Source organism: Gorilla gorilla, chromosome 8, assembly GCF_029281585.2.
Source record: "Gorilla gorilla gorilla isolate KB3781 chromosome 8, NHGRI_mGorGor1-v2.1_pri, whole genome shotgun sequence".
NCBI classification, from domain to species: domain Eukaryota; kingdom Metazoa; phylum Chordata; class Mammalia; order Primates; family Hominidae; genus Gorilla; species Gorilla gorilla.
This window is the reverse complement of record NC_073232.2, coordinates 21,034,109-21,049,113: the sequence shown is the minus strand read 5'-3', so window position 1 is coordinate 21,049,113 and position 15,005 is coordinate 21,034,109. Positions and strand designations below refer to the sequence as shown.

Sequence of the window (15,005 nt, the reverse complement as noted above, 5' to 3'; positions counted from 1 at the left end):
ACATTTGAATGAGAATTTCTCTTTCTGTCTTTTTATGATTTTATGAATTTTTATGTTAAACTTCTTAAACTTTAGTAGCTTGGCTGAGGCTGGCGGATCACCTGAGGTTGGGAATTCGAGACCAGCCTGACCAATATGGAGAAACGCTGTCTCTACTAAAAATACAAAATTAGCCGGGCGTAGTGGCGCATGCCTGTAATCCCAGCTACTCAGGAGGCTGAGGCAGGAGAATGGCTTGAACCCGGGAGGCAGAGGTTGCGGTGAGCCGAGATTGCGCCATTGCACTCCAGCCTGGGTGACAGAGTGAAACTCCGTCTCAAAAAAATTTAAAAAAATAAAAATAAAATTTATTTTTTAGGATAATACAAAGCAAAAATTAATAAAATGAAGGAAATGTAAAAAAGTCAATAAAAATGAAAAAATGGAAAAGAAAAAAGTTCTCTTAATATTAGAATTTTTTAGGCATTAATGAATTTTATTTATGATGTATAATGCTTGACTCAAAAATTGACTGGTTTTTTTGGTTGGTTTTATAATATTAAATTAGTAATATAAAAAACATTCAACTGGGCGCGGTGGCTCATGCCTGTAATCCCAGCGGTTTGGGAGGCTGAGGTGGGCAGATCACCTGACGTCAGGAGCTTGAGGCCAGCCTGGCCAACGTGGCAAAACCCCGTCTCTACTAAAAATACAAAAATTAGCCGGGTGTGGTGGCAGGCTCCTGTAATCCCAGCTATGTGGTAGAGGCTGAGGCAGGGAGAATTGCTTGAACCTAGGAGGCGGAGGTTGCAGTGAGCTGAGATTGCACCACTACACTCCAGTCTGGGCAGCAGAGGGAGAATCCATCTCAAAAACAAAACAAAACAAAAAAACACTCCATAAAATCAAGGACTGACATACTTTAGAGATTCTTCTGGACAGTGATGTCTCACGTATGTTACCGAAAGGAGGGCATTTTTTTTTTATTTTTATAACAAAGCATAAGAGTTGGCATAGATTTTGTTCTCATTACTTCCTGTTTATATCTGTAAAAGGGGACAAGTACCTCTCTAGTGTGCAAAGATATTGCAGGAGGGAATGTACTAATTTATAAGACATGTAGTAGTGTGACAGGCATTGGCGAACTATGGCTTGTGGGCCAGATTAAGCCTATGACTAGTTTTTCTACAGCCTGTCACCTAAGAATGATTTTTACTTTTTTAAATGGTTGAAAAATAGTCAAAAGTAGAATGTTTTGGGAAGCATGAAAATGATTTGAAGTTCAAATTTCAGTGTTCATAAATAACATTTTATTATAGTCACCCTCATTTGTTTACATATTGTCTGTGGCGGCTTTTGTGTTTTGTTAGCAGAGTTGAGTAGTTTCAGCAAAGACCAAATGGTCTGCAGAGACTGAAATATGTATTGTTTGGCCCTTTACAGAAAAAGTTTGCTGACCTCTACTTTATGACATTCTCAAAAGAATGGCTTAAATTCAGCTTTATGTAATTGATATATTTCTAAAAAGGCAATAATTAAAATATGTGATGAAATCATATTTTCAGCTTGATTTTGGTTATATTTTCAGTGATACATTCCCATGGAATTCACATGAGAAATTTTGGTCATATTTTTTGATAGCATTGATGTAAAGCAGAGATACTTGTTGGTCAGATGTGTTGTGTAATATTTAGTTCCCTCAAGTGGGTTTTCAAGAACAATTAAACTGAAAACCTTTTCCTGTGAGTTGCATAAAGTTACAAAAAATACCCTGACATTTTTAGTACCTACATTTAAACATGTTTAATTTCATTAGAATTTCTAAAGGATCCTTGGGTTTATTTATTTATTCATTTATTTTTTGAGGCAGGGTCTCACTCTGTCACCCAGGCTGCAGCACAGTGGCACAGTCACGGCTTACTGCAGCCTCGACCTCCTGGGTTCAGGTGATCCTCCCACCTCAACCTCCTGAGTAGCTAGGACTGTAGGTGCCCACCACCGCATCCAACTAATTTTTGTGTTTTTTTTTGTTTTTGAGACGGAGTCTTGCTCTGTCCCCCAGGCTAGAGTGCAGTGGTGCGATCTTGGCTCACTGCAACCTTTGCCTCCCGGATTCAAGTGATTCTCCTGCTTCAGCCTCCTGAGTAGCTGGGATTACAGGTGCACGCCACCATGCCTGGCTAATTTTTGTATTTTTAGCAGAGATGGAGTTTCACCATGTTGGTCAGGGTGATCTTGAACTCCTGACTTTCTGGTCCACCCGCCTCAGCCTCCCAAAGTGTTGGGATTACAGGTATGAGCCATAGCACCTGGCCAATTTTTGTATTTTTTGTAGAGATGGAGTTTCACCATGCTGCCCAGGTTGGTCTCAGACTTGTCGGCTCAAGCAATCGGCCCTCCTTGGCCTCCCAAAGTGCTAGGATTAGAGGCGTTAGCCACTGTGCCTGGCCGATCCTTAGGTTTTTAAATGTTCAGGCACTATAATGAGTTATTTCTCTGCTTTGTCTGTATATTGTCTTACTGCATGCTGTGGATTTAGTCAGTTCAGTAAATGTGTATTACTTAGATGTCAAAGAAAGGATATATGGCTACATATGTCAGTTTTATATATAACAGAAGTCATATTGTATTAATTGGCATTCTGTCCTGCTAACCAAGTGCTCGGTGTAAGACATCATTAAAAACAAAACAAAACAAAAGAAAAAATCTGGGGGTTGGAGGGCCAGGGGAGGGATAACATTAGGAGAAATACCTAACGTAGATGACAGGTTGATGGGTGCAGCAAACCACCATGGCACGTGTATACCTATGTAACAAACCTGCACGTTTTGCACATGTATCCCAGAACTTAAAGTATAATAATAATAAAAAAATGGGAGTAAAAGGCTTATGGAGCTATAAAATGAACAAACAAAACCCAAAATCTAAACTTTTCTTGAGGACTATTCTCACTGAATAGTAACTTAAGTACCCGCTCATTAGTTAGGTAAGTTAGTGCTGTTAATGCATTTAATCATGGAATTAAGGGGAGGGTAAGGAGTATCAGTGAAGCTTTAAAGTTTTAGTTGGTTCCAGCAGTACTGGAGAGGAACTGGAAAGCAGACTCAGGGAACCATCATAGAATGAAATCACTTTTAATGGACTCAGCGCAAAGTCACAGGCAAATCCACACGTGAAAGTGAGGAAAAGGACTGTTCGTTTTTGTTTTCATAAGGTAGTCATCACCTTGCTACTGCTTATATGTTAGAAATCCTTAGTGTGATTATTATGTATCTCAGTGGACTGGATGTTTGTTCTTTGGATGACCAAAATGTCAGAACTTGTTAAGAGAATTAAAGTTTTGGGTTATGTTATTCTGAGATATATTTTCCGATTTCTTTTCAAGTATGAAATAATGTTGCATAGTAATTGTCATTAGGGGTTTTGAAATCTCTTAGAACCGGTATTATCCCTTTAATATAATTTGCTTCAGAATAAACTCTTCGGTTTTTGTTCTTTAATTTTTTTTCAGACTAAAGTGCCATGGAACAAACTCTTCAATTTTTACCTGTTAACATTTTTCTTAATACACTGAAGATTTTTTTTTTTTTTCCGAGATGGAGTCTCGCTCTGTTGCCCAGGCTGGAGTGCAATGGTGCAATCTCAGCTCACTGCAACCTCTGCCTTCCGAGTTCAAATGATTCTCCTGCCTCAGCCTCCCAAGGAGCTAGGATTACAGGCACCCACCATCGTGCCCGGCTAATTTTTATGTTTTTGTAGAGACGAGTTTTCACCATTGGCCAGGCTGATCTTGAACTCCTCACCTCAGGTGATCCGCCTGCCTCGGCCTCCCAAAGTGCTGGGATTATAGGCGTGAACCACCGTGCCTGGCCCTACATTGCAGATATTTTTAAGTAACTTACTTCTTTTTCTTTTTTTTTTTTAAACAGTCTCGCTCTGTCGCCCAGGCTGGAGTGCAGTGGTGCAATCTTGGCTCACTGCAACCTCTGCCTCCCGGGTTCAAGTGATTCTCCTGGCTTAGCCTCCCAAGTAGCTGGGATTACAGGCACTTGCCACCACACCCAGCTAATTTTTGTATTTTTAGTAGAGACAGAGTTTCACAATATTGGCCAGGCTGGTCTCAAACTCCTGACCTTGTGATCCTCCCACCTCGGCCTTCTAGAGTTCTGGGATTACAGGCGTGAGCCACCGCGCCCAGCCTAAGTAACCTACTTCTGAGCATTACTTATTCTTGGCTCACTGCAACCTCTGCCTCCCAGGTTCAAGCGATTCTTCTGCCTCGGCCTCCTGAGTAACTGGGATTACAGGTGCCCGCCACTGCACCTGGCTAATTTTTGTATTTTTAGTAGAGACGAGGTTTTGCCATGTTGACCAGGCTGGTCTCAAACTCCTGACCTCAGGTGATCCGCCTGCCTCGTCCTCCCAGAGTGCTGGGATTATAGGCATGAGTCACCATGCCTGGCTGAATTCTTATAGTACTTAAACAAAAGCTTATGTGAGTAGAAATAGGGTAAAATGGGAAAGTTTTGACATTGTTTCAAATAATCTGGGAAGAATAAGTATAGGCATTATTTTTCTGCCTTTTTCTCTGTAACTTTTAGAAGACGGAAGATGGCATTACAGAAAACCTCGTTTTCTTCACTGTTCATAAGAAAACGCAAATAACAAGAAATAAAAAACTTCTAAGTATTACTTGTAAAAATAACTTTTATAATTTATAATTGACTTTTTGAAACACAATGTATTTGCATTATGGTTTATAAATTTCAAATATTATAGTACCACATGGATATTTTGTATGTAAAAAATTGGATCCAGCTATATAAGTCTCAGTGATTTATACGAATATAATAAGACTTTTACTCTATACATTTTGGTGTTTTCAGTAGTTTTGCATTTGTAGTTAGGGGCTTATTGGTGTATTCTTGCAAAGTGGAAGAGTGGTTATGTCCTTAGTTCCTTGATAAGGGCTGGCCTGAGTAAGTGGGCTTCTCAGTATTTGTTACCTGGATAAATAACCAGTACTTGCACAGTAGATTGAGCATTGGCTGTGGGGAAGATTGTGGGGTTTTTCAAAAGATAATCTTGACTCAAATCATTATGGAAGTTTAAGGATAACTGATTCTGTTTCTTTTGAACCTATTCAAAATCTGTTGGTTTTGAAAACTGAGTTGTGTAGTTGTGTTAAATATTTTTGGTTAGCTCTGTATGTCTGAGGGGAGTATGACAGTAATAAAAAACCAAATAATTTTTGATTATTTTGTGATGTATTGTTAAATATGATATTTCTGATTCAAATCATGGAGGTTTAAGAATAATTGATTCTTTGTGTAACCTGTTGCTTTTGAAAATTGGCTTGTATAGTTGTGCTAGTTTTGGTTAACTCTATATCTGAGAAGAGTGTGACTGTAATAAAATACTGAATAATTTAAAATTATTTAGATGTATATTGTTAAATATTGTATTTCAGCAAGCATGCTGCATATTCTTTGAGGAACCAGTATTAAAATTTAAATGTTCAGGTGAATTTGATTATACATTTCAGATACATTTTGAAAATATTAGATTCAAATGTTAAATAAAAATGAAGATTATACTAAATTTGTATGAGAAAATCAAATTATGGAATGTTTCCCATATATAACAATTTGTGATCACATCTATTTTGATAAGACTGTCAGATGATTTCATTTGTTTATAGGCGCATTCTACATTCTAAAGGGGAGCTCAGTGAAGATAGACATAAACAGTATGAGGAATTTGCTATGTCTTACCAGAAGCTGCTGGCAAATTCTCAATCCTTAGCAGACCTTTTGGATGAAAATATGCCAGATCTTCCTCAAGACAAACCAACACCAGAAGGTAAGATATCCTTGAAAACAAACATTGTGTTTTCTATAAGCACTGTCACTTACCTTTAGGCTTGTCAGATATGCAGTATTGAGAATTTAAGTTTTTAAAATGGCTTCAACATTTTCAAAATGGGCCAAGCATGGTGGCTCATGCCTGTAACCTCAACACTTTGGTAATCCAAGGTAAGAGGATCGCTTGAGACCAGGAGTTTGATAGCAGCCTGGGCAACATAGTGAGACCCCATCTCTATTAAAAAAAAATTTTCTTAAATAAAGAAATGGTATTAAAACCTATTGATAACCTTGAAAAGCTATTTGAAATGATCCCTGAATGGAAGAGTCTCTGGACATAGAAAATAATAATTAACTCATGATAATATGATGAGTTCATTCAGGTTCTTGTGTAATAGATAGGTATCTTTGAATTTCCTGGCAATTCTGTTTACTTAGAAATCTTAAGGGTGGCCGGGCGCAGTGGCTCATGCCTGTAATCCCAGCACTTTGGGAGGCCGAGGTGGGAGGATCACAAGGTCAGGAGTTCAAGACCAGCCTGACCAACATTGAAACGCCATCTCTACTAAAAATACAAAAATTAGCTGGGTGTGGTGGCATGTGCCTGTACTCCCAGCTACTTAGGAGGCTGAGGCAGGAGAATTGCGTGAACCTGGCAGGCAGAAGTTGCAGTGAGCCGAGATTGTGCCACTGCACTCCAGCCTGGATGACAGAGTGAGACCCTGTCTCAAAAAAAAAAAAAAAAAAATTTTAAGGGTGAAGTATTTGTAAAATATCCTTCTATAATTAAAGAAAAATTTATATTTAATATCCTCAGTAAGAAATACCTATTGTATACTGTGAATGCATTTATTGTATTTATATATAATAATGTACATAATTCTTACACTTTTTTTTTTTGAGACAGAGTCTTGCTCTGTCGCGCAGGCTGGAGTGCAGTGGCACAATCTCGGCTCACTGCAGCCTCTGCCTCTTGGGCTCAAATGATTCTGCTGCGTCAGTCTCCCAAGTAGCTGGGACTGCAGGTGTGCACCACCATGTCTGGCTAATTAGAGACAAGGTTTTACCATGTTTCTCAGGCTGGTCTCAAACTCCTTAGCTCAAGCAGTCCTCCTGCCTTGGCCTCCCAAAGTGCTGAGATTATAGGTGTGAGCCATTGCACCCAGGCTCGATATCTCAAAACTCATTCTCAAACTTTTTAAATGTTTTTGGTTTTTTTTTTGACGGAGTCTTGCTCTGTTGCCCAGGCTGGAGTGCAGTGGCACGGTCTCTGCTCACTGCAAGCTCTGCCTCCCAGGTTCAGGCCATTCTTCTGCCTCAGCCTCCCGAATAGCTGGGACTACAGGCACCCGCCACCACGCCCACCTAAGTTTTTGTGTTTTTAGTAGAGACGGGGTTTCACCACGTTAGCCAGGATGATCTCGATCTCCTGACCTCATGATTGAGAATTGGCTGTGGGCTGAGGCACGCCTCGGCCTCCCAATGTGCTGAGATTACAGGCATGAGCCACTGTGCCTGGCCAAACTTTTTAAATGTTTTAAAAAAGTTTCATCATAGAATTTGTGTTTTGATTGACCCTGGCTTGTTTCTCAGAACTTTCTCAGTATATTTGTTAGGATATTTTAGAACCAAAATCTCTTTATAATATTTAGTATATGGCTGGGTGCGGTGGCTCACGCCTCTAATCCCAGCATTTTGGGAGGCCAAGGCAGGTGGATCACGAGGTCAGGAGTTCGAGACCAGCCTGGCCAACATGGTGAAACTGTGTCTCTACTAAAGATACAAAAGCTAGCTGGGCATGGTGGTGTGCGCCTGTAATCCCAGCTACTCAGGAGGCTGAGGCAGGAGAATCGCTTGAACCTGGGAGACGGAGGTTACAGAGAGCCAAGATCGTGCCATTGCACTCCAGCCTGGGCGAGACTCCGTCTCAAAAAAAAAAAAAAAATTTAGCATACTTGGGTATTGATTTAGTTGGTTTCTTTACCCCTTTTCTCTAATTGTCATACTGAAATTTAAGCTAATTTTTCTTTACATTTTAAATGACTTTAAATGTATTATTATTATTATTATTTTTGAGACAGAGTTTCGCTCTTGTTGCCCAGGCTGGAGTGCAAAGGCGCGATCTCGGCTCACTGCAACTTCTGCCTCCCAGGTTCAAGCGATTCTCCTGCCTCAGCCTCCTGAGTAGCTGGGATTACAGGCATGTGCCACTACACCTGGCTAATTTTGTATTTTTAGTAGAGACAGGGTTTCTCCATGTTGGTCAGGCTGGTCTCGAACTCCCAACCTCAGGTGATCTGTCCGTCTCAGCCTCCCAAAGTGCTGGGATTACAGGTGTGAGCCACTGTGCCCTGTCATGACTTTAAATGTATTTTTAGACATTTTCCAGAATTAATAGACCTTGAAAAAATTCTGTCATTGTTTTTATTTTTATTTTTGGAGACAGGCTGGAATGCGATGGTGCAGTCTCGGCTCACTGCAACGTCTGCATCCCAGGTTTAAGCAATTCTTGTGCCTCAGCCTCCCAAGCAATAACTAGGACTACAGATATGCGCCACGAAGCCCAGCTAATTTTTGCATTTTTAGTAGAGATGGGGTTTCACCATGTGGGTCAGGCTGGTCTCGAACTTTGAGCTCAAGTGATCTGCCTGCCTCACCCTCCCAAAGTGCTGGGATTACAGGCATGAGCCACCGTGCCCAGCCCTGTCATTGTTTTTAAAAGATCTTTTTGGCCCGGGATGATGGCTTATGCCTGTAATACCAGGGCTTTGGGAGGCCAAGGCAGGAGGATTGCTTGAGGCAAGTTTGAGACTAGCCTGGGTAACATAGCGAGACCCTGTCTCTACAAAAAATTTTAAAAAATAAAACAAATTTAGCCAGTCATGTGGCACAAGCCTGTAGTCCTAGCTACTTGGGAGGCTGAGGTGGGAAGATTGCATGAGCCCAGATGTTCAAGGTTACAGTTAGATAATGATCACACCAGGCACTCCAGCCTGGGTGACAGAGTGAGACTCTATCTCTTAAAAAAAATTTTTTTTTCAGACATAGAACTTAAGGGCAAGAGTTTTTTTTTCTTTCAGTACTTTAAAGATGTTACTCCTCTGTCTTCTAGCTTGCATTGTTCCATCAAGAATGCTCCTACCTTTCTTACCTTTGTTCTTATTTATATAATCTATATTTTTTTCTCTCATTGTTTTAAAATTTTTTCATTATCGCTGATTTCAAGCATTAGTTATGGTGTAGCTTGGTGTGGTTTTCTTCGTTTCTTGTACTTCGGGTTCCTTGAACTTCTTGGATCTGTGGGTGTATAGTTATCATCAAATTAGGAAAATCTTGACCTTTATTTTTCAATTGTGTTTTCTCTTTCCTCCTTCGTCACCTCTCCTATAGGGACTCAATTACAAGTATTTTAGGTTGTTCAGTTGTCCCACAGTTCATTGATGTCCTTTCCTTTTTGTTCTTCATTATTTTTTCCTGCCTTTCCTTTTGGATAGTTTCTGTTGTTATGTCTTCAGGTTCACTAATCTTTTCTTCTATGGTGTCTAATAACTTAATTCCATTTAGAGAAGTCGTTTTTTATATCTATATCTTGTCATATTTTCTTTGTATCTGACATGTTCAATCTTGTAGCTTGTTGAACATATGAAATACAGTTACAATAACTGTTTTAAAGTCCTTGTCTACAAATCTTATCATCTGTGTGATTTCCGAGTTGGTTTCAATTGATTGCAGTTGCTTGACCTCCTTTGCATGTCTGGTCATTTTTCTACTTCTTTGGCTGCCCGCTTATGTTTTACTGGATGTGTCCTGGATATTTTTGTATTCTTATAAATATCATTAAGCGTCATCCTGGGGTGCAGTTAAGTTACTTGGAAATAGTTTCATCTTTGAAAGGATGCTTTGTTAGGAGGTACCAGAGCAGCCTTTAATCTAAAGCTAATTTTTCCTAATACTGAGGCAGTATCTTTCTGGACTCTTTCTGATAAAGTAGAGTCATAGAAGATTCTTCCAGTCAGCCTCGTGGGTATACAGACTATTCCTGGTCCCATGAGCCTCTCTGTGAGTCTTAATTCTTTTCAGTAGTTATTTTCCCAGTCTCACCTAGTTTCCTCACACATAGAGGCTGATCAGTACTCAGGTGAACACTTTGTTTCCTTATACATAGGAGCTGATCAGTACTCAGCTGAATGTTCAAGGAAGACTCTGCAAATGTTTTGAAGTCTGTCTTTGTGCTGGTTTCTCCTCTCTGGTACTGTGTCCTGGGAACTCTACCTGCCTTGGGTAGAGTATTACCAGACCCTCAGCTCTCATCCTCAACTCAGGGAGACTGCCTGGCTTCTCTCTTACTTGGCCACAGCCTGGAAAAATCTCTTTATGAAGTAAGCTGGGGCAATTGTAGAGCTGAGTTTTTTGTCTGCTCCCTATCAGGGATTATTTTCCTATACTGCCTGATGTCCAGTGTTTGAAAATCATTGTTTTAATATTGTTTGCTTGAATCTTTAGTTATTTTGGGTCACTGATATAGTACTTCACCTTGTGCAGAAGAGGCTTACATTGTCCAGTGATCAGAATATCATTTATTCTATAGCCACTTTTTCCAGTTAATCATGTCTTAGATTTTTTTCATTTTAATACATTGTGCCATCTAATTATTTTTAATTGCTACATAGTAATATCCTTTTGTATGGTTGTTCTGTAATTTACTTGTCCTCTGTTGATTAACACTTAATATTTCTGGCTTTTAGCTATTATTGTCAGTGCTGTAACAAAATCTCTGAACCTGCTTCTTTATATATGCTAGTATTTACAAGATACATTCCTAGAAGTAGAATTCTTGGGTTAAAAGGATATATGCATTTTAAGTTTCAATATATGATGCCATATTTTCTATTAAAGAAATTTACAGCAACCCAAATGCCCATCAATAATAGACTAGATAGAGAAAATGTGGTACATATACACCATGGAATACTATGCAGCCATAAAAAAGAGTGAGTTCATGTCCTTTGCAGGGACATGGATGAAGCTGGAAGCCATCATTCTCAGCAAACTAACATAGGAAAAAAACCAAATACCACATGTTCTCACTCATAAGTGGGAGTTGAACAGTGAGAACACATGGACACAGGGAGGGGAACAACACACACTGGGGCCTGTTGGGAGGTTGGGGGTAAGGGGAGGGAGAGCATTAGGACAAATACCTAATGCATGCGGGACTTAAAACCTAGGTGACGGGTTGGTAAGTGCAGCAAACCACCGTGGAACATGTATACCTATGTAACACACCTGCACATTCTGCACATGTATCTTGGAACTTAAAATTAAAAAAAAAAATTTACATGCCACTAAGTGTATGAGAATGAATGTTTCTTTTTTTTTTTTTTTTTTTTTGAGATGGTGTCTTGCTCTGTCACCCAGGCTGGAGTACAGTGGTGCGATCTAAGCTCACTGCAAGCTCCGCCTCCCGGGTTCAAGCGATTCTCCTGCCTCAGCCTCCTGAGCAGCTGGGACTACAGGCATGTGTCACCACGCCTGGCTAATTTTTTGTATTTTTAGTAGAGATAGGGTTTCACTATGTTAGCCAGGATGGTCTCAATCTCCTGACCTCGTGATCTGCCCACCTCGGCCTCCCCAAGTGCTAGGATTACAGGTGTGAGCCACTGTGCCTGGCCCGAGAATGACTGTTTCTTTACACTCTTACCACATTGCAGTTCTTAATTTTTAAATTTGAAGTCAGATTTTAGCATCTTTAAGTTTATTGGCTGTTTTATAAATGTATTATTTTCCCTGTGAAATTCCTATTTGAATCTTTTATACCCCCACCCCCTGTCCTTTTTCCCCTTGTATCTTTTTAAAAAATGGATTTATAAAAGCACTTGGGAGGCTGAGGTGAGTGGAGCACTTGAGGTCAGGAGTTCTAGACCAGCCTGGCCAACATGGTGAAACCCCGTCTCTACAAAAGATACAAAAGTTAGCCGGGTATTGTGGAGTGCGCCTGTAATCCCAGCTACTTGGGAGACTGAAGTGAGACAATTGCTTGAACCCAGGAGGCAGAGGTTGCAGTGAGCTGAGATTGCACTCCAGCCTGGGTGACAGAGCGAGACTCCATATCAGAGAGAGAGAAAAAAAAGCACTTTGTATATTAAGGAAATTATTATTATTATTATTATTATTATTACTTTGAGACGGAGCCTTGCTCTGTTACCCAGGCTGGAGTGCAGTGGCGCATTCACAGCTCACTGCAAGCTCTGCTCCCCGGGTTCACGCCATTTTCCTGCCTCAGTCTCCTGAGTAGCTGGGACTACAGGTGCCTGCCACCACAGCCGGCTAATTTTTTGTATTTTTAGTAGAGACGGGGTTTCACTGTGTTAGCTAGGATGGTCTCGATCTCCTGACCTCGTTACCCACCTGCCTCAGCCTCCCAAAGTGTTGGGATTACAGGCGTGAGCCACTGTGCCCGGCCGACGGAAATTATATTTTTTATATGCATTGCAACTATCACTCCTCTGTTTTTCTCTTGTCCTGTGCCTGTGATATTCCTATTTTTTATTACTTTTGATTTGGTAGTATTTTTACCTCTCAAAAGTTGAATTTCTTTTTTATGATTTACATTATTTTTTAGATACACAAAATATTTATGCATATTATAGATTAAAAAGTGAAAGTTTACTGTCAGATGCATTACATTCTCCAAGATAACCACTCTTAACAGCTTGATAGTAATGTGTCCAGACTTTACTTTTTTCCAGAAAATATATATAATCAGATATCTCTAGCTTCATTAACTTAGGTGAGATATTTTGCGTGATTTCCTTTATTGTTTCAATTATTATTTTTGAGAGCTTTCTGAGTCAGTTCTTGTAGATACATCTCATTCCTTTTAACACCTGATTAATATTACATAGTTGTCTTAGTCTTTTCAGGCTGCTGTAACAAAATACCCTAGACCGGGCAACTTATGAACAACAGAAACTTATTCCTCTGTCTGGAGTCTGGGAAGTCTTAAGATCAAGGTGCCAGCCAAGTTGGTGTCTGGCGAGGACTCTGCTTCATAGATGGGTGGGTGAGTGGGGCTGAAAGTTCTAAGCCCGTAATCACTCGGTCTTTCTGGTGACTGGCTCCATCGTAGAGACCATCCAGACTCCACCCTAAGTCACCTCATTAGCATCAGCTGAGGTAGGATCAAAAAGCTTGTTATGAATAACAAAATACATTCCTTTCACTCAGGAAATTCCAAGGGTTTTAGGAGGTCTGCCAGGAACCAAGGACAAACACCAAATATATTTATTATACTATGCTCTATATATTATGGATGTATTCTTTAAATATTGTCAATATTGTCTTCTAGTTTGTTTTTTGCTTTTGTTTATACTTTTCATTAAACAGAAGTTGTAAATATGTCAGTGTTTTTCTTTTTGGTGTATGGGTTTAGTGTCCTATTAAGTCTGTGTTTAAATATATTTTCTGTAAGGAAAGGAGTTTCAAGGAGCCAGTGTTTTTTTTGTTTTTGGCGTTCTTATTTTCATAAATCACATTTAATGAATAATCTAACTTAGGGTTAATTTGAATTTACATAATCTATTTATAATTCTCATTTGGAGAGAAGTATGTGAGAGTAGATAAGTTCATGAATGGGCTCATAATCATAAAGTAGGAAGTTAATTACTTTCATTGTTCTGAGTTTATGATCTATAGTTGTATGTACTGCATGTGTGTAAATAGGTACATACTTTCCATTCTCTAATAAGAGATCTGTATGCTTCATCTTTCTTCCCTTCTTTTCCAGTTATCAATTGACTGACATTTATGGCATAAAAGAAAATAAAGGCTGAGCGTGGTCACGCATGCCTGTAATCCCAGCACTTTGAGAGGCTGAGGCGGGTGGATCCCTTGAACTTAGGAGTTTGAGACCAGCCTAGGCAGCATAATGAAACCCCATCTCTACTAAAAATAGAAAAATTGGCTGGGCTTGATGACGCATGCCTGTAGTCCCAGCTACTCAGGAGGTTGAGGCAGGAGGATTGCATGAGCCCAGGATTTCGAGGCTACAGTAAGCTATGATCATGTCACTGCACTCCAGCCTCGGCAGCAGAGTGAGACCCTGTCTCAATTCAAAAAAATAAATAATAAATAAAGGCTGGGCGTGGTGGCTCACGCCTGTAATCCCAGCACTTTGGGAGGCTGAGGCAGGTGGATCACCTGAGGTCAGGAGTTTGAGACCAACGTGGCCAACATGGCGAAACCCCATCTCTACTAAAAATAACAAAAAATTAGCCAAGTGTGGTGGCGGGTGCCTATAATCCCAGCTACTTGGGAGGCTGAGGCAGGAGAATTACTTGAAGCTGGGAGGTGGAGGTTGCAGTGAGCTGATGTCGCGCCATTGTACTCCAGCCTGGGTGACAGAATAAAACTCTGTTTAAAAAAAATAAAATTTCAGGACCCTCTAAATTTATTATAGCAAGGGGGAAATTAAGCCTTGGAGACTGAATTACATAACCTGTATGTATCTTTCCCAAAAAAGACGACTTCTGCTAATCAGATTGTTGTAACTGTGCATTAAACCTTATGTGGAAAGATGTTGAAATTACTTAAACTTTCTCTGTATAAACAATCTCAAACTTCTACCCTTTGGAACACTGACTTCTGTTCTTTGGAATCTCTGCTTCCTGGGAGGCTGTCCTCAAACTTTGCAATTGAATAAACTCTCTTTAAAACTAGATTCTGACCTTTTTGATTATTTTAGGTTGACAGTGGCAGTCTATCATGTGCCAAGGATTATGCCAAAAGGAGGGATGCTTCTTAAGTAAAGGTTTATGGTCTGTTTTTGGAGATATAAATGGTATATAAGTATGATGTAAATAGTATAGAGGATTATGAGTTGCCAAAAAAAAAAATACTCATGGGGGAGGTGGGACTTTAAACAGATGTCTTAGGAGTGGCCAGGCTTATATATTTTATTTTGTGATTTTAAGTTTCATGAAAGTAGACCTAATTTATCAAATGGCTACTTAATCTCATATTAATTGCTTAAAACAAATGTAAGAGAAAAAAATCTTTATGTTGTTCTCTAGTCTGTTTTATTTTAGGGCTTTATTTAAAACACAGTTTGTGATTTGGTGTTGAAAACGGTCACATGTGCTTGTTAATTGAAGAAGTTCCTGT

The 15,005-nt window shown here is 39.7% G+C and overlaps 1 protein-coding gene across 7 annotated transcripts in view; it reads left to right on the top strand.

The window, feature by feature from the left end:
• UPF2 (UPF2 regulator of nonsense mediated mRNA decay) overlaps positions 1-15,005 on the top strand; it is a 123,072-nt gene that overhangs the window by 22,543 nt on the left and 85,524 nt on the right. For all 7 annotated transcript variants that reach the window (XR_004071605.2, XM_055352325.2, XM_055352322.2 and 4 more), the window contains exon 4: positions 5,681-5,841. Coding sequence is in view for 6 of the 7 variants with exons in the window: in XM_055352325.2 (XP_055208300.1) it covers positions 5,681-5,841 (161 nt within the window). In the remaining variant the exon portion in view is untranslated. The remainder of the gene's footprint in view (positions 1-5,680; positions 5,842-15,005) is intronic.